At 41.9% G+C, this 18,224-nt stretch overlaps 1 protein-coding gene across 3 annotated transcripts in view; it reads right to left on the minus strand.

The window, feature by feature from the left end:
• abtb3a (ankyrin repeat and BTB domain containing 3a) overlaps nucleotides 1-18,224 on the minus strand; it is a 167,569-nt gene that overhangs the window by 28,035 nt on the left and 121,310 nt on the right. For all 3 annotated transcript variants that reach the window (XM_086201810.1, XM_086201809.1, XM_086201808.1), the window contains exons 3-5: nucleotides 7,798-8,005; nucleotides 1,968-2,120; nucleotides 110-275 (exon numbers count right to left, since the gene is read on the minus strand). In XM_086201810.1, the coding sequence (XP_086057936.1) occupies nucleotides 110-275; nucleotides 1,968-2,120; nucleotides 7,798-8,005 (527 nt within the window). The remainder of the gene's footprint in view (nucleotides 1-109; nucleotides 276-1,967; nucleotides 2,121-7,797; nucleotides 8,006-18,224) is intronic.

Consider the following 18,224-nt stretch of genomic DNA (forward strand, 5'->3'; position numbering starts at 1 on the left):
CAGCAGTGAAGCATCACTCATCGAGATCAGTGTGTGGAACGGGGATGAGTGTGTGTGTGTGTGTGTGTGTGTGTGTGTGTGTGTGTGTGTGTGTGTGTGTGTCTCAGACCTGTTCGCTCATGCTGTTTATGCCATCAGGCCCCAACAAGTTGACAGCCTGCTTGACCAGGTCGGTGCGTCCGCAGTTCAGCATCCTGAAGCCCAGGTCCTGCAGGAACTTGGCCTCGGTGGACGCTGCGTCCAACTTCCTGGTGGCACAGAAACAATCCTCGGCCCTGCAGACGGAGACAGCAGGTCCATTGCGGTGATTTGGTCGGAGCTCATGTCAGAGTTCGAGCTTGATGGGAAACATCTCGGCGGCACGAGCGCTTCAACAACTGCAGCTTCATCATTTCAAGCTGCCTTCATTCCAAGTCGCAAACATTTGCATTTGTCATTTCATTTTTTTGTGGTTTGCTTCTGCTCCGGTTCCTAAAGAAGCTTTTCTCTAGGAGGTAAGACTTTCACCGTGACTCACTATTACACCCCCCCCGCAACGCCTCCTGTAAAGCCTCTTAATCCACACCGCGTGCGGCTGTCACGCTGATGTTTCCAGGGAGGTCAGCGGGGCGACACTTCCATGTTTGTCCAATGTTACGTGCCAATTACACCTGACATATTTAAAGAGATGTTAATTGGCAATTCTCACCTCCCTCTGTTTCATTTCGTAGTTTTTTTCTCTGAAACGTGATAAGACAATTAATCCTCTGACACTGACGAGGCCGCTGAATGACAAACACTGCATGGCTAAGTGACTGTAGTTAGAGAGAATACGTGTGTGTGTGTGTGTGTGTGTGTGTGTATACGTCAGACCGAGGGATGACGATGAGTGAGAGGGGGAACAGTGGAGGTATAAGGCCACTCTAGTTACTGTGCAATAACCACTTTCAAGCTTTAGGTGCACAGGACTTTCACAGTAAGAGTTAAACCAGTGGCTGTGTGCGCTTTTATTTTGAAGGGCATCTCTGTCCCATGATGCACCACGTATCCTGTGGTAGCGTAGCATCGTTGCTTGACTGCGTTTGTCGACACAAATACAACAACAAATACATCAAAGGCAGTTTTTCTCACTCTGAAGACCAACACCGGACGTGCGTTAAGAGCGACTGATCGATTGTTTTTAATAATGCAGGTCACAGTTTGTTCACTGGCTCATTCCACAGTTCAACTTCGATTCCTGAAATCTGATTCGCCGCCCAGTAGCTGCACTTATGACTCACTGTTTTTGGTCTTCCTTTTTCCAATAAGGACGCATTCTACTCTTGCCTTTCTTGGTCTGCGGTCTGGGTTCTTCACAAAATCCTTATCTTTTTTTGTTTTTGGAAGAATTTCAGAATGTCCGGTCAAGACTTTTCATCAAGGTATTAAAAAAAAAAAAAAAAAGAAAAGAAAAAAAAAAAAAGGACGGACCCTGAGGCAAGATCCTCTGGCTGCAAACACATCCAGCCGCGTCGTGTGTGTGAGAGGCTACCAGCCTTGTGTTTGATCTGCTGGGGGGAATCAAAGCAGCAGAATCCTCTTTGAGGTATGTGGAGGGATGAATGCATACTTTCCCCTCAGATTTTTCTTTTACTGGACATCTTTGAACACCTATGGTGTAACTGCATAATTACGGGGTAGGATCCGTTCAAGGGGACCCTGGTAATGTGAGCGCTGTGAATTGCTGCGACGTTAAAAAGATTGGGGTCTTAATTATTTTCGCTCAATTAACAACTGTGTTTGCCGAGCTACGAAAAGCTGTCAAGGGCCTGTTTTAAATAAGTTTTGCTCCAAAATATTTAAAGATTTCTTTTATGATCCTGCTTGTATCATAAAGGGTTTTACAAAAATAACGAGTGGCTTCACGCCGCGCTGTTTTTTTTTGTTGTTTTTTTTTTGGAAACTCGGGACGCGCTCGCTTGTTGAAAGGGTCGACGTCGTAGCCTTACTTTATCTGCCGAGGTTCGCAGTCCACGCCAGGCAGCAGCAGCCGCGCGGCCTGCCTCACGTCGTCGCTGTCCACCGAGAAGCTTCGCCGATGTTCAGTGTGAGCGACTGCGACCCGGATCCACTCCATCAGCGGAGGCAGGACCAGGAACGGCCTGCAAACAGAACAGAATGTTAAATACCCCGTTTGCTTTTAATACCATTGAGAACATGCGGAATATCTGAATAAAACCCTTCATAGAAAATAAGATGCAACATTCACGGCGCTGCAACTGTAAACCATACTGAAATTCAGATTATTTAAAAAAATAAAAATTATGATCGACGGAGTTAAAGATGATGCTTTCAGGCGCTGAAGCTGTTTGCACACAAATGTCCAGCCGGACCTAAAAAATGTACAATAATGAGTTTAATACGACCTTTCAAGTACAGAACGCATACATCGAGCTAACAGTATCATCTGATCCTTCACTACCCGTTCTCGGGTTTCTTCATACTCTAATGAACTTTCCAAAATAAATCACTTAATAATGGCCGGTCCACGAATTTTCTCATTAAAACAACGCCCTTAGAGATAAGTGAAAAGACAGCGACGACAAATCAATATTCATCATTTATAACCAAGAAGAGAAAAAGATCTAGATGCCACCCTAAATGCTGTTATTACCTTCTTTAATCAAAATCAGTAATGGGTCTTGCCTGGATGACATGTTCATATTTCAACATTTATTTCCAGTGTGTGTTTGGGAGGGGGGTGTAATCACATAGCCTGTAACGTCTCTCTCTCTCTCTCACACACACACACACACACACACACACGTTTGGTTCTCTATTTGTCTTTTCCTCTGCAGCGCCACAGCAGGAAAATAAGATCCTCATTTATCAGACAGTTAACCTTTTTATATCAGTTCACTTTCCCACTGAGTCGTCCTCAGAAATATAAACATTTTTACTTTTCTTGTCAGACTCCCTGAGTCATACCGAAGGTACAAATAAAGAATAATTGTACTCTTGTCAGTGTATCAGACACAAGCTTTAAACGTTCAAGTGATACTTTCACACTGAGTGAACAACTGAAATTTTCAAATGCCCTTCCTAGGTCTGTTCGCGGCAGTTTGGAACATCGATAACACTTTAGCGTCTGTATGCTAGGTACAGAGCGCAACATTGATGATGGAATTTTGTAGTCCAACCCAGAAGTTACCGTTCTCTGCGGCAAACTAAAGTAAATGAGGCTTACATGATTTCTTCAGCAAGACATTCTTCAAAGAAACATTCCTTGTAGTATTTTGGAGGAGTAAGCACAGTTGCTAGGGGTAACAAGCTAACGTTATGCTATGAATGGACTACGCAGCCAGTGTATGACTTTGACGCCACCACAACCAGCTCTCTGATATTCTGCTTCTGTAGACTTTGTTTAGCCGCTTGTTAGCAGCTCCAATTTTTCAGATGCATGAATAGCTTTCAAGTTCACAAGTGCAGTATTTACTGACCTATTTTTATGACATTGAACAAACCATGAAGAAATACTTCATCCAAACCCGCAAGTGTATTAGTTTGTTTTTAGCTAAAATCAAGTGACTTGTGGATTACTAAGCATACTGCTGGATAGGGAAGAAGTGAATTATACTTGTTGATGTATTTGAGAATTTGATAATAGACTTTTTTGCATTTTTTGTTGTTGTTATTGTTGCTGTAGCTGTTGTTAGCCTTGAGTCGCCGTTAGCTTCCAGCTAAATATACAGTGGCTCTTGCTATGACGAGAGGTTAGCATAAGAACACGAGGTAGGGAGAAACAACTGGTCAGCTCAGTCCAATCATCAAAATCATGATTATTCCATCATCTATTTATCGTTCCAAAAGTCTGGACAACTTCAGTAACACATCGTATAACTGTTGCTGTACACAATAAACAAATAAAACAGCATTGGCATCTATGAGTTCTACGCACAGTGACACACAAAGTGAGTTATAAGCAGTTCCGTAATACTACATTTCAGGTGTTGAAGAGCCACGCAGCATCTCGACATTCAACCTGAATAACCCTGAAAACTTAATGTCACTATAAATGAGAGATGTAAATCACGCATCATGTCCGATAAGTGAAGCTGAGTATTTTTATTATGAAAAACGACATTTCTGGAGTACTCCGTGGCGATGTATTCATTCATGTTACACTCAAACTGAACCTGGAATAGACAATCATACAGAAAAGGTAGTAATAAACCTCCTCTTCATCCTCAAGTATACTACCTCGTAAAAGAGGAATCAAATCATGTCTTTATATCCAAGAGAGCTGAACGGTTTTTTACACCCTCTCGCAGACATATTCATTGATTCTATGCTAACCAAGTGCTGATAGCTAACAGTTGTGCAATTTCAGTGACACAAAGATGTATTTTGTACATTACAAGGAACAAATTGAGCAGCACGTACTTGTGCCATTTTGTCTAATGTTTAAATTCAGTGAGAATGAGGAATCATTTGTAAATATTACTTATTTTCTAATCTTTATTATGGTCAGGTTTTAATATTAGCTTAGCATCATTTATCAACGTCCTATACATAAAGTGCCCTGACAGCATTCTGTAGATGCAAAGCTGTCACATTTTATAATATCTCCAACGATTCTTTTCACGGCTTACAGAGAGATGTTCCGCAACAGCTTCAAAAGTAACAACTGACCCTGATAAATGGAATTGTCTAAAAACTTCAAAATATTATCCAAAAGCCAAACGCTTAATAACAAGACATCATATTATTAATGTAGCAAAATATTTTCTTTTTTACAGTTCAATCTTAATTTCAAGCATTAATCTGCTTCCTGCAGTCATGCTCATTAACCTTGATTTTTTTAAAATACTTTCTTCTATTGATCATCTTTATTCATCTGTTTTGTCAAATGCTGTACTTTGTTTTGTGTTGCAATTCACTGCATGTGTATTTCTACTTGGAAGAAGAACCAGAAACAGTTTTGTGGTTCTCCTGCTGGCTAAACTTAATTTATCTAAACGATGATGAGTAAATTCCACTGATTAATGGTGATTATCCTCTCGGACCCATAAAATTGTCCTTTTTTTAGTTGCTCTACATTAGTGAACTAATGATACACAGAATGACCTTGGGACATGGCTAATATGAGCTCTTTTGACATTTCCTCTAAAAGGAGCCATTGATTAATGGTGCTTATGAAAAATCTAGTCTTAATTCTGGTAAACACAGGCGCTTTTGGCCAGAGGGGGCGCCAGAGTCGACACAAAAAAACAGCCGTTATGTACAGTAGTTCATTCGTCGTACAAAAGCTTTATACTTCTGATGGCTAAACTTGCACTTTGAAAAAAAAAGGAAAAAAAGTCATGAAAATGTTTCTAATTTGGTAAAGATTATCTTCTGATGTAGTTCATTTTTGGCAATAATCCAGTTTCTCACGTAAAAATTCAGCTGGCTTTTAGTTGAGGGAACCCACGGCAAAATACGCTCGGCCCTGTGGTACTGCAATCCTACAAGACACACAGGGCGCCTCTGACAGAACAAAAAGGTAATTATGGTAGAATTCTGAACATTTCTCACTCACCGGATCCCCGTTAGACGATATTAAGACGGACTACTTTCCTTTCAGGCTGCAGTGGTTTCAGATGCATATTAGAAAACCTCAAAGCATCCAATGAAATGGGCTAATTTCCCATTATCGTCAGTTAAAATATATTTTGAATCAATCAGAAAAAGGTCTTTTTGAAGCCCCCCCCTCGCTCTGGCAACTTTAATTCAAAAACAGAAGAGTGTCGCTGAGAGAAACCACTTAGGACCATGTATGCAGCTCCCTGCAAATCTGCTGTAAGCGCACATTTAATCAACACAGCTGCTTTTAGATACTGACACATTGTGTTTGACTCGTCTGCGTTTTTTTGTCTGTTACTATCCATGTCTTTACACCTTCGGTCTGCCAGTAATTTAAACTCTGACAAGAACAAAAACAAAGCTAAACTTCCAGGCAGTTGCCTGACGAGTGTGACAATTCAGACCTCCTCCCTTTTCCCATGGACTGTGCTCTGAATGCTTCCCGAAAGATACATTTACAGTTTAAAAGAGAGGGAGGCCCAGTTTGAAATGAAAACACAGAGGGTTATGTTACCCATCGATACAGATGGCAGGCCCGCAGCAACAACCAAACCACAGCTGCCAGGGGGGAAAAAACAAAAGAAAAATCCTACTGAATTTTTTTTACAGACTCTTAATCTACTGCAGCTACTTCTTATTTAGCTTCAGATAACAACCAAAAGATTGCTCTTTGTCATTTCTGTCTCCGTCTGATCCTGCCATGTGTTACTCCGTCCCTCTCCACAAGACATCAACCTTTCAGCTGAATGTGAAAAAGAGAATTTTCTCTCTGGGGACGCAGGAGCCTGCTGACATGTCACTCTGGCAGACATTCCTTGCGCTCCCCAGGGTCGTCACGATGAAGTTTTATCTCTTCAAAGCGGAGGGAAGATGTTGGAATATCTGTCCATCTGTCCATCCAAGTGAAGTTCCCCCGGTTCCCATCATCCTGCTGCAGTGAAGTGTCAGCACTGACCAGCCCACGCAGCGTCTCACATGGATCGCTTGTGGGGCGAAAAACTTGTGCAAGAAAGTAGAGATGTCTACTAACCTTTAGAAGAGGAGTTGAAATCATTCCAGCTGTGTGCCTCCAACTGACAGAGGCAAATAGTAAAATGGATATACGTGTCTACACATCAAGACCCAGAGCTTTCAGGGGTTTGTGCCCGGCAAATGTAGCTTCTTCTTCTTCTTTTTTTTTTCTTTACAGCATGTGTACTGCGACAGAAATGTGGCTGATAGATGCTTGGAGAGATTGGATTCTGTTTTACACAAACATTTCTCAGACACAGAAGACATTGTACATTTTGGTAAACTTTAATGTGTGGAGGCAAGAGACCACCTATCACCGTGAGCAAGGGAAGTAAGTGACAAAAATGACGAGAGAAGAAGGAGCAGTCTCTCTATGTCTCTTTCTGGGCTTTTTTGGCTAAAGGTTTAGTTCTTCGAGACTGAAAATGTCATTAGTGGCTAATGCAAACACCATGAGCCCTGCTTTGTGTATGACATTTTTCCATAAGTGGCAGGCAAACATGCAGGAATGTCTGAGTTCCAGAGCAAATGTTCTGGACATATTTGTTGGATAACTATTACGGCTGCGTTACTGGTTGACCCAGTATGGGCCACTTTAACGTGTAGGTTGCTGCTAGCAAGTTAGTTCAGGGGTTTGCTGTTGAAGTTGTTTGGACAGGGCAAAAGCTTAAAAAAATGCTAGCCAGGTGATTACATGACTCATTTGTCCATCACAGGCTGACTTCAACCAATCACATCGATGACCTGACGTGGAAGCCAAAGCCAGTCAGTAGAAAGCGAAAACGTCTTTTCCATAGAGAAAATTTGCTCGTGGCGTTCTTTGCTCTTCTTTTAAAGAAGAAATACTCCCCAGTCCTCATATAACGACGCTACAGCAGCATCTCCGCTAACCTCTGCGCCCGTATCAGTTACCATAACGACACTACAGCAGCATCTACGCTAACCTCTGCGCCCGTATCAGTTACCATAACGACGCTACAGCAGCATCTACGCTAACCTCTGTGCCCGAATCTGTTACTGTAACTGACGCTACAGCAGCATCTATGCTAACCTCTGCACACGTATCTATTACTGTGCCGCCATATTGAAGAGAACCACATGAACACACAACTTAACTGAATCTCGTCATGTCATGACCTCCTCAAACCCAGAATACTCCTGGGATTTTGAGTAAACTGTTCCCGGGTCGGCTCTTGCACTCACCTCTCCGTCTGCAAGGTGACTTTAGAGGGCTCCACGTTCGGGTTCTCCCACTCCATCTGCGGACAATGCATGAAGTAGCACAAGGTGTAGAGGGCCTCGGGTTCCCAGTGGACAATGGTGCTGGTCTTCTGATGGACTGGAGTCCCGTTGCTGGGGTTCTTGATGTGCAGCGGCTGCAGGTGGTGCATGGCCCGTGATACCAGATCACCTGGATGACAAGAGCAGAACCAGAAGGATATGATTCTGATACAGGAAGCAATAAAAAACCCTAAATGCCAAGAAAACCATTGCTAGTTGTAGCACGCTAGCATTGGAACCACTCAGGACAAAAGTCCTACGCAGTTATAACCCATTATATCCGAGTACTTGGAGTACTTTTGTTGAAGTAATGACATGTTCCCTCACTCATACACTAAATGTACATTTAGTTAAGTGCACACAGAATCCTCGCTAAATGGAAAATTACTGCCTTGAAATGAAATGTTACATGAATCATGTCTCATAGTAAATAGTTTTTATTCCAGCTTTTAATCATCATCTTTCTCACGTATTTGCTTCAAATATTTTCTAAGATGGAGACGATGCTGCGGAAAACAGACATCTAATGAGACCGTTGAAAAGATGGTTGAAAGTCAGTTCTTCCAGACTTTGATTATGGCAAGGCGGCTTTTTGTGTGTTGCTGACAGTTGAATACACACACACACACACACACACACACACACACACACACACACACACACACACACACCTCATTACTGAATCTCTAAAATTAACGTTTCTGTAAAACATTACTCTACACGACAAGCAAACCGTAACACCCCACCACCACTTTTATCTTCCCTCATAAATCTGGTTTAACATAATAAGAATGTGTACATATATAATATATATCACACACCTGATCTCAGCATGTGTATGTAGAAGATGGTAATGAGATGATAAATTAACATACACACACACACACTGCGTGTATGTGAGACAACAATTAGTAGCTTAATGATCCACTTTATGTTTATAAGATCATATCTTGTAATATATATGTATATATATATAAATACATATATACATACACACATATACTGTATACATACACATATTTACACATATAATACAAATAATTTGCATTATAAATACATGTGTATTTCTATGAGCAAGATGATTGTTCGGATCATATGTGAGTAAGAAATTTATGGAGTTAATTCTATACATGTGTAAAAATGTATGCGTAAATACAAGTTAAAAATATGGAAACGCTAAGTAAATACGTAAATAGTGGAGATTAACGAAGTTTATGTTCCTTCCTACTTCTCATGCATGTAAATGGGTGTGTTTAGAAGAGCCCGTCAACTGATCTCACAGTGTATTGTGCTTTTCACTTCAGTTTTTCTTTCAATATTCTTCATCGGCTTCATTGTTCAAATTCATCTTTCAAAATGAAGATTTCAAGTAATCACACCTACTTCAAGCTGCGCTAACATGCAACGCTATCAGGCAGTAAACAGGAGTCAGAGGAAGTCCGGCTACAAGTTTGAGACTGCAGCGGGAAGAAGAATTTATTTTAAAATCTGAAATTCATCCGCTGCCACAGCAGATACAACGTCACTATTTTCTCATGTAAGATTTCGTCAATGTCAAAAGCATTTTTCAATGAGGTCATTAGAAATGCATTTAAGAATAATGATGTTGCTATGAGAAGGAAGCCACTGCTGTGTTCACCTGCAGGGTCGATTCCTCAGAAAAATGAATGATACTCATGGACTAATTAATTACTTTATTGGAACCCTGGAGGTTTACGGCTGATTGGAGAACATGAACACAGCTGAAACAGACGCCACCACTTCCTGAACACAGTGAGTTCATTACACTCTGTGAATACAAGAGTAATAAAACAGTACGCGGGTATATTAGCTGGGAGCTGCAGCGCATCAGTAAACACATCACTTCACCACAAATTCTTTATTTGTTTGTTCAAAAACAAAAATCAAATCTGATGAACAGACGAGGCGTAGGTGATGGGAAATTATATTAAAGCAACATTATGAGGCATTTTGTGCTTAAAGTACTTTTTTTTTTTTTTTTAAGCTGAGCGATGCCGCGTCCTTCAAACTCCACAGGCAAGCCTTCAAGTGAGATAAATCTTTGCTGCTCTTCCCTGGTGAAGGTGATGGGGTTCATACAGGAAAAAGAAAAAAACAAAACAAAAGGGAAACTATAGATATACATGTGATTTGGGAAGAAACTTTATTAATATGCTTCCCTCAGCAGCTGGCAGACTGTTTGCTATGCATGTTTAGAGCTCAGTAACATTTACCTTGAAACTTCAAGTAGGCGGATAAACTGAGCCCTGACACCTTTTCACCTCAGGTACAGGAGACGTCCCTGCGCTACTCAGCGTGTGCTTACACTGCTCCACGAGCTGGAATATTAAGAATAACAAGCCCATTAATATAACAACATACACATTTACTTTGTTTCTAACTGAGCAAGGAGGTTCGCAGTTTAAGCAACTCTGATTCCGATGCCAGAGGACGACTTATTCCAAAATCTGACAGCACTCCCTCGGGGTCTGCAAACCTTCCCTAGCAAAAACAGAACCCCACAACCACACCACATCTAAAAATAAACCGCCACCTTTCATGTCTTAACAAGAAAAACTGGTGAGTTAGCCAAAAACATCAGATGCAGCCACCATGTAAACCACCGCTGTCCCTCTGAGCCAACGCCAGACACATCAAGCTTTTTCTTCCCCTCATTAATTGTTCTTGTGACTTTGGTTTTGTCAGCAAGACAACATTTGCTCCCATCCCCAATGCTGTAATTATCAAAGCAACACTCCTATGGGGTTCATGCTTCAGCTCATTTGAATTAATCATAGGGGACAGCTTAGTGTCTTCCTTTCTCCCAGCCAAGTCCTTCCCCTGTTGGAAGGACTCACTACAGAGCAAAACTTTGGTCCTGGTTCTCACGAAGAAAATGGTGAAACGGCATCATTGCTATACCTAAGGGATTAAGTTTCAGCGGGATGACTAGCCAGGATGCCGGTCAAACTGCAGACCTTTCCAACCCATGAATATTCAGTAGCCATTATCATTCATACAGCTAGGAAGCTGGAATGCTCCCGACTCCAGGTAATAGAGAGGAGAGTTCAGGAAACGACTACAAACAGGCATCATGGCCAAGATTTATGCTGTCAAACATAGAAAAGGCGGCAAACAATCTTATCACCCTGTAAACAACATTAAAAGAAGCTTGGGAGGTCAATATTTCAACTGATTATGGTCAGTTTATTGAGTTATGTGATTAGCTAGCCAGCTAGCTAACGTAACGTTAGCTTCACAAAAATCAGCTACCTGACAGACCAATATCACAGTCACCCAGGCTAATGAGTTTGTCCCAAATTAAACATGGAGACTTCTTAGGTTTAGAGCAAGTATCTTTCTCATTTTAAACCACAAACAATGATACGTCAAACCTGCTACTCAGAGCACTCAAAAGCTTTCCAATTTCCTGGTGGGATATTATGGTTTTGGCAGCATTTCAGGTGTGTTAACCCACTGCGCAGGTTGGAATTTCCCCTCTTCCCAGGTTTTATGCCCATCTAACACTCATATGGCCTAACACTCATTTCCTGATGACCTAATGGTAACCTTAACAAATCAAAAAGGACCTGGCTTTTGTCCTCAGTTCAACTGTAATGTATTGTTTGTGTAACCAAAACTGGCTTAAATCAAACTCACTCACATGCTGTCACGACCTGTAATGAAATCTCACTAATTCAGTTTCTGCCACTCAAAAGCTCCAAACCTGCAAATCCTCATTGAAACAAATGCCTGAGAAAAAGTTTTTTTTTAAAGTGATACATCATCCAAAATGTGTTTTTGGCCTTTCAAATAAAAATGGGTGTTTTTAGCTTGCAAAGATGTTTTAACATTGCTTTGGCACTTCTTTGTGACTCCAGAATGCAGAGAGAGACAGCCAGTCACAGACATTTAGCTCAAAGCTAATGGTGCCCTGCGGCCTTTAAATACAACAACAAACGACAGCAAAACTCTTCAAAAACGTCCCACGTCTTCTTATCGGGCTGTACGCTCATCTCAAAATCTCAGTCTGTCATTCAGTTATCTTAGACCCTAAGACCTTCAGACTCCCTTAGACCTCAGACTCCATACTTGGCGCTGCACTTCTCCGTGACACCAGCAACGCACATGTCAAGTTTGACATTGATAGGCTGAGCGGTTGTCGAGTTAATCGAGTCAACTCAGACACTAAAAGCTGAAAGGGTCGAGGATCAAAGTCAGAGATCGTCACGGAGTTTTGGTGACTCCCCCCCCTTAGAGCAGGGCCTGGCAATAGAAAAAAAGATGAAATTACTATTCTGACACCTACTACGGCTAATTGAACTGACATTTGACCCAAATGATTTAAATGCTTTTATAGGATTGTCACGAACTGGTCAATGAGAGTCTGTAATTCAATCCGACAAGGTGAGGTGAGCCAGCTTCTTATCAAATGTGACCTGAAATCATCACAGCGAGGCGGCTCTGGTTCCCTAACGCAAGACGGAAGATTCCTCAACTGTCCTCAGACTCGCTGCCACGGCCTACGACTCCCCGGAGGGCAAAACCAGGACGGTTAATCATCGCTTGGTAATACGAGCGACTCAGAGGCCCTGCCTCGGGGGCACATTAGCAATTCCGTGGCAACTATTAATCACAGACAATTACAGGACATGTCATCATCAACACACAGTTCATAAATACTTTTACCAGTGTTGCTTAAAAGGGAATAATCGCGGAGACACTTTCAATAAGGGGCATTAGTGGGAAGGTCAGTGATAACTTCCTGTTTGAACAGCGAAGGGGAATCATTGGCAGGATCAGTGCAGAAGCTGCTTTTAATACTGCATGCTCCCAGCTTTGGTTTTATAATCCAAAAATCACACTTCTACAGTAACCTGGACAGGATGCAGTTAGAGGATGAGTGGCCATCTGGAGCACCGGGAGTTGACCCTCTGGGCCGGTGGAGCTGTGAGTCGGCTGCCAGCCAAACGGGGAACGAGAGTAAAATATATCCAGATCTGTATTTTCTAGCGCTTTTTGCTGGGTTTCACGGAGGGTTTGCACACAAGGGCGTCACCATTTCGTCTTCATTTTTATTGTTTGTTCATTTCAAAAGAGCGGGGTGATAACGCACAGTAGCGTGGCATAGCCAGAGGTCAACAACTGCAAAGATGGAACTAAAAAAACGATGAGAAAATAAAGCAGAAATTGCTGCCACGTTGTACTCACATGTTCACATGACTCACAATTATAAAATAAAATGATAGATGGGGAGTGGAAGGCTGAGTAAATGTGAAAATGTCAAATGCAATTGATGCATCATATAAAGATAATGCCAACCACTTGGGATGCCTGCCTATCAACAGCGTAAACAGTGCGACATTTCTGCTGCGAGGGTCCTCTCGCAAACAAAGTAGCCTGGAATCATGGGAGTTTGTGTTTAATGTTCAACAACCGCCATTCCTTCATAATCTGATGAGGTTGTTCCTTTATTCATAGTTCTCATTTAATTTTCTTTAAATACTTACAAGTAAAGTTAGCTATTGTAATGTGAATTAGCAAACCTGAGTCATTATCCACTCAGCTAACGTTGTACATCCATAACGTTATAGAATCGTATGCCTCTGGGCTTAAATTAACGGGACATTGAGAGCCTTTTCTGTACTTAATGCTTATTTATCCTGTTTTTCTGAGCTGCTCCTCCCACAACTTGGAGTGCAACACAATAGTATAGACACAAAAGAGTCAGCAGCGGCTGTGGGAGGCAGCAAAGATGCCGAAGGCTCAGTAGAAGGTCAAGGAACTGGAGAACAGTGCAGGAACTGTATTGTACTAGTCGGAAAACATTTTACCAAATTTTAAATGAATGGAGTGTCAACCCTTTTTTTTCTGGCAAAATGCTGTTTTTTCCCAGTTTTTTTTACTTGTGACAACTAAAAAGTTGGAAAAATACACCCCCCCCCCCCATCAGAGCTGTGTGTTCAGCTTGAAATAAGAATAACGACAACTTGATGTTGCCAAATGTTGAGGGAAATTGGAAGGCCAACTGTTGCTACTGCTAGCTCTCAGGCTACGGTTAGCATGACCCAGCCATTAGCTCTCAGGCTTTGAGCTAATGGCTGGGTCATGCTAGCTGTAGCCTGAGAGCTAGCAGTAACTCTCAGGCTACGGCTAGCATGACCTCAAAGTCCTATTAAGGAAAGGGTCATTGTAATTTCTCTCATCTATGTTCAGATTTTATCAGGCTAATTTCCCTTCTGAGTAGAATCACTTGCTCTGGCACGCAACCCCATACAGACTTTTCTACTGTACGTCTTCACCTGCATAAATCAGCTACATTAAGGCTGAAAATCTGCAAAGGATGACTACTGTTTAACATGGCAAAGTGATGAAGAACTGATTAAGACTTGGCCCAAAAAGCCAAACTGATAACGGCATTGGTCTCAGTCAAAACTTGTCAGTTCCCAAATTAACATCAGTGAGGGAGTTCCTGGGCAACACAGGGGCCAAACCTCTGTCCCTGATGAATTGTTAGTAGGACTGATCTGTGTGAAAAACTGTGAGTTCAGACTAGGAAAACTAGCAGTGAAAACAATCCTTCAGGAAACACTGAAGGGGATTTGCAGCCGCTTAAGTACTTTATGTTCCAAAATGTTACAACGCTAAATGTAGCCCATGAATTAGCTCGATGGCTACAGGGGATATGATGTCATTTCAAGTGTTCCCTAGAATCAAAGTATACATTTCTCTGCGTGTGAACATCATTTTGTAAGTACACACCTTAACTAAACATATAAAAGTAATTATTTCTGAAACTTTAATGTTAGATATTATACCTTAAAGGTAGCTGGATATAGGGAGATTGTATAACCCCAGCTAGAGCTGAATGAGGCTACATTTGCCTGGAGGCCAGAAACACAGCACCAAATGAATGCTAATGTTGCTCCGTGTCTGCTGAATGTTTAAATATGTGCCAGTACAATATCAGTTTCATGAAGTGATACGCTGCTAATGTTGTGTTTATGGATGCCACACAGACAACTGCGTCTATACTGCGCCATAGAATACTGTACATAATCTCTGGAGGCAGCTGCTTCAGAGGAAACACTTGAAAGCGGCTGCATGATGCCATCTGTTCTACCACGGGAACCGACGACAGTGGGGGTACGGAATAATTCATTGAAATGAGAAACTTTTGAATCACAAATTAAGAGTTGCAGGTAGATCTAAACCACAACTTTGTCTAATTATTGCGGCGTATCAAGGCCGGTCAGGGTCAAACATTCCACTTTGTTTATCTACTTTCCATCTCTCCCGCAGGAAATTTTAACTAGATTTGAGGAATCCCATGATGCAAGACACTGCAAAATGTTATGAAATGCCTCACTAAGTACCATATTTGCAAGAAATGATGCTGCTGAAACAATGACCCACAACTGCTGCAGCTGTCCGCTCCCCGAACTGATGATTTTAACAGATTTAAACTCAACCGTGGATGGCTCATTTGTAAAAGTCCCATGAATCCCTGCAGTGTGTCTTTTTTTTCCCTCTCTTCGCTGTCTTCTATTAACATCCATTATGAAACGGGGGGAAAATAACACAAGACCCTCCGAGATAATGACTTCTCTTCGCCTTGAGAGGTTATCGAACCATAGTATTATCATCTTATCAGAGTTTTCCAGATATTTCCAGAAAATGGAGCGGGAGATTAAACATACTATTATCATCATCTTTCCTGCAACTCGCAGGAGGGCCCCTCTAAATGGACGCCACTTCTAATGACTGTTTTAGAGACTTTAATGGCTTTTCTCTGAAGATCAGCTGAAACACTGCTGCAGAATATAATGACTAACTTTATGTGTGGTCTTGATTATCCACTGTATCAAATAAACTTAAACATAACTAAGCCGTTCATGTACAGTAAGAAAAAAAAGCTGTTTTATTCCTTTATTCCTCTTTGGAAAAGCTTCATAATTACAATACAGATGGGACTTACTCAGCCTGCTATGGAGCGAACGGAGACGCAGCAACAAACCAAATCAAAGCAAATACTGGAAGAAAATCTGCATACTTGTGTGTTTAGCATGGCAGCAGCAGCTTGTGCACTATAGATAAACAACGCAGGCATGAATGGGTTTTCAGTTCAATGCCCGAAGCAAGAGTCACACTAGTTTAAGATATTTTCATGTTTTGTTTTATGGAATAAAATATGCCAATAAATTCCACTCTTCTTAATTTAGAGGACTTTATGTGTCCGGAAAATGACAGTTGCTTACACAAGACTACAAAACCAAACCACAAACAGAAGAGGCTAGTTGTGGTGTCAGTGAGGTCACGTGCCCACGTTCGCACATAGTGTAACTTTAGCTTTGTTCTTCTAACAATTACATTTTAACTCTCAAACTTTGTTGCGCCAAATCTAAAATCGAATGTAAAAAATCCTATTGTCTTATAGTTGATGTTAGCTTCCCCTGGTGATGCTAACTTCCCATAGTGATGCTAACTTCTCATTCTGATACTACCTTCCCCTGGTGATGCTAACTCCCCATAGTGATGCTAACTCCCCATAGTGATGCTAACTTCCCATAGTGATGCTAACTTCTCATTCTGATACAACCTTCCCCTGGTAATGCTAACTTCCCATAGTGATGCTAACTTCTCATTCTGATACGACCTTCCCCTGGTGATGCTACCTTCCCATCGTGATGCTAACTTCTCATTCTGATACTACCTTCCCCTGGTGATGCTACCTTCCCATAGTGATGCTAACTCCCCATAGTGATGCTAACTCCCCATCGTGATGCTAACTTCCCATTGTGATGCTAACTTCTCATTCTGATACGACCTTCCCCTGGTGATGCTAACTTCCCATCATGATGCTAACTTCTCATTCTGATACGACCTTCCCCTGGTGATGCTAACTTCCCATCGTGATGCTAACTTCTCATTCTGATACTACTTTCCCCTGGTGATGCTACCTTCCCATGCGGATGCTAACTTCCGGGTCGGCCTCCAAAAATACTCATGACGATAGAAAATAATGATGGCTATACAGGCACACATTTGATGTTCAAAGCTATTAAATGTTTGCCCCGGTGAGAAATTTGCCTCGGACATCCCGGTGCATCCGTGCATGTGACCTCCATGATCATAGTCATAAATTTACTTCAGGACTTAGCATCTGCAGTTCTATCTGGATCCCTCCTTTCTTGAAACATTTCCCGCCTTTTCACTGAATTTCATCAAAATCTGGCATTTTGTTTTTTTGGAGACATCCTGAGGGGGAGGCAACAACATCAGAAAAACACAACAGATCAGCCTCTAGGTGGCATTAAATTCTTGGCCTGGGGGGGGGGGGTCACGCTGTTCTAAACAGAGGAGGCTCCTCTAGAAAACTCCACAGCATCAGAACTAAAATGCTTAAAACTCCTGGTGGAGGCAGGCAACAATTAGACAATTCAGCCTCCACCTCAGAACGTTGCAGGATTGCATCTGTGAGCCGAGCATTCCATTTGTTGTCCTGACCCCATTCCTTACACATTCATTAATGGGCTTTTCAACAGTATCTCAAACACATTTTTCCTGACATCTTCAAAACTGCTGTTGTGAAGCATCAGCAGTGGAAGCCTGCTGTAATTTAGATCACGGAGTTCTAACCAATTACATATCAAACCTCCTCTGTTAAAAGCAGGATACTTGAACAAGCTTCTCTCAACCAAACAAACATTTCTCCACAGAAATGTCAGTAAAGTGTCAGAGTTAATGATCACAGCGCAGCACCAATAATAGCAGATGCAGCAGACGCGTGCGTCCACAACCTCAGCCTGGTAATTGAGAATTTTACATTTTCTTTGCTGCATTTTCTATTTCTGAGATTAAAAAAAAAAAAAAAAACAACAACCAAAAAAAAAAAAACACTGCGTTTTTAGGAGGTTGTGTTTCCTGCGGCGTTTGTCAGCAGGATCACGCAAAATCTGACCAGTGAGCGAGTGTTGAATGAGCCAAGGAAGAATACATTTTGAGGCAGGTTCGTCACAGTGCCACCTGGTGGGGGAAAGGAATTGCCTTTTGTTCTGGGCGACCCTTGGCAGTGGTATTGTACCCTACTGAGCTATTCTCTGTGCTAATGCTCAGGTGCGCGGCACAAAGTGCAATGATACAGTAGATGAATCGTTGACCATCCGAGCCAACAGAGCGACAAAGTTCAGCCGATATACCAAAGTCTCTTCCCATCGGAGCTCTGCTGCAAGCGTTTGCCTGCACACAGCTGCCCGTCACCTTCCCTGTTTTTGAAGGTGAGAGCTAAGCCCGTTCAATTCACTGCCTTATTACCCCAAAACCTCCATTAGCCGTCTGGGTCCTCTCTC

The sequence above is a fragment of the Aulostomus chinensis genome, chromosome 4 (genome assembly GCF_037954235.1).
Source record: "Aulostomus chinensis isolate RoL2024-O1b breed Wild chromosome 4, RoL_Achi_v1.0, whole genome shotgun sequence".
Lineage (NCBI taxonomy): Eukaryota > Metazoa > Chordata > Actinopteri > Syngnathiformes > Aulostomidae > Aulostomus > Aulostomus chinensis.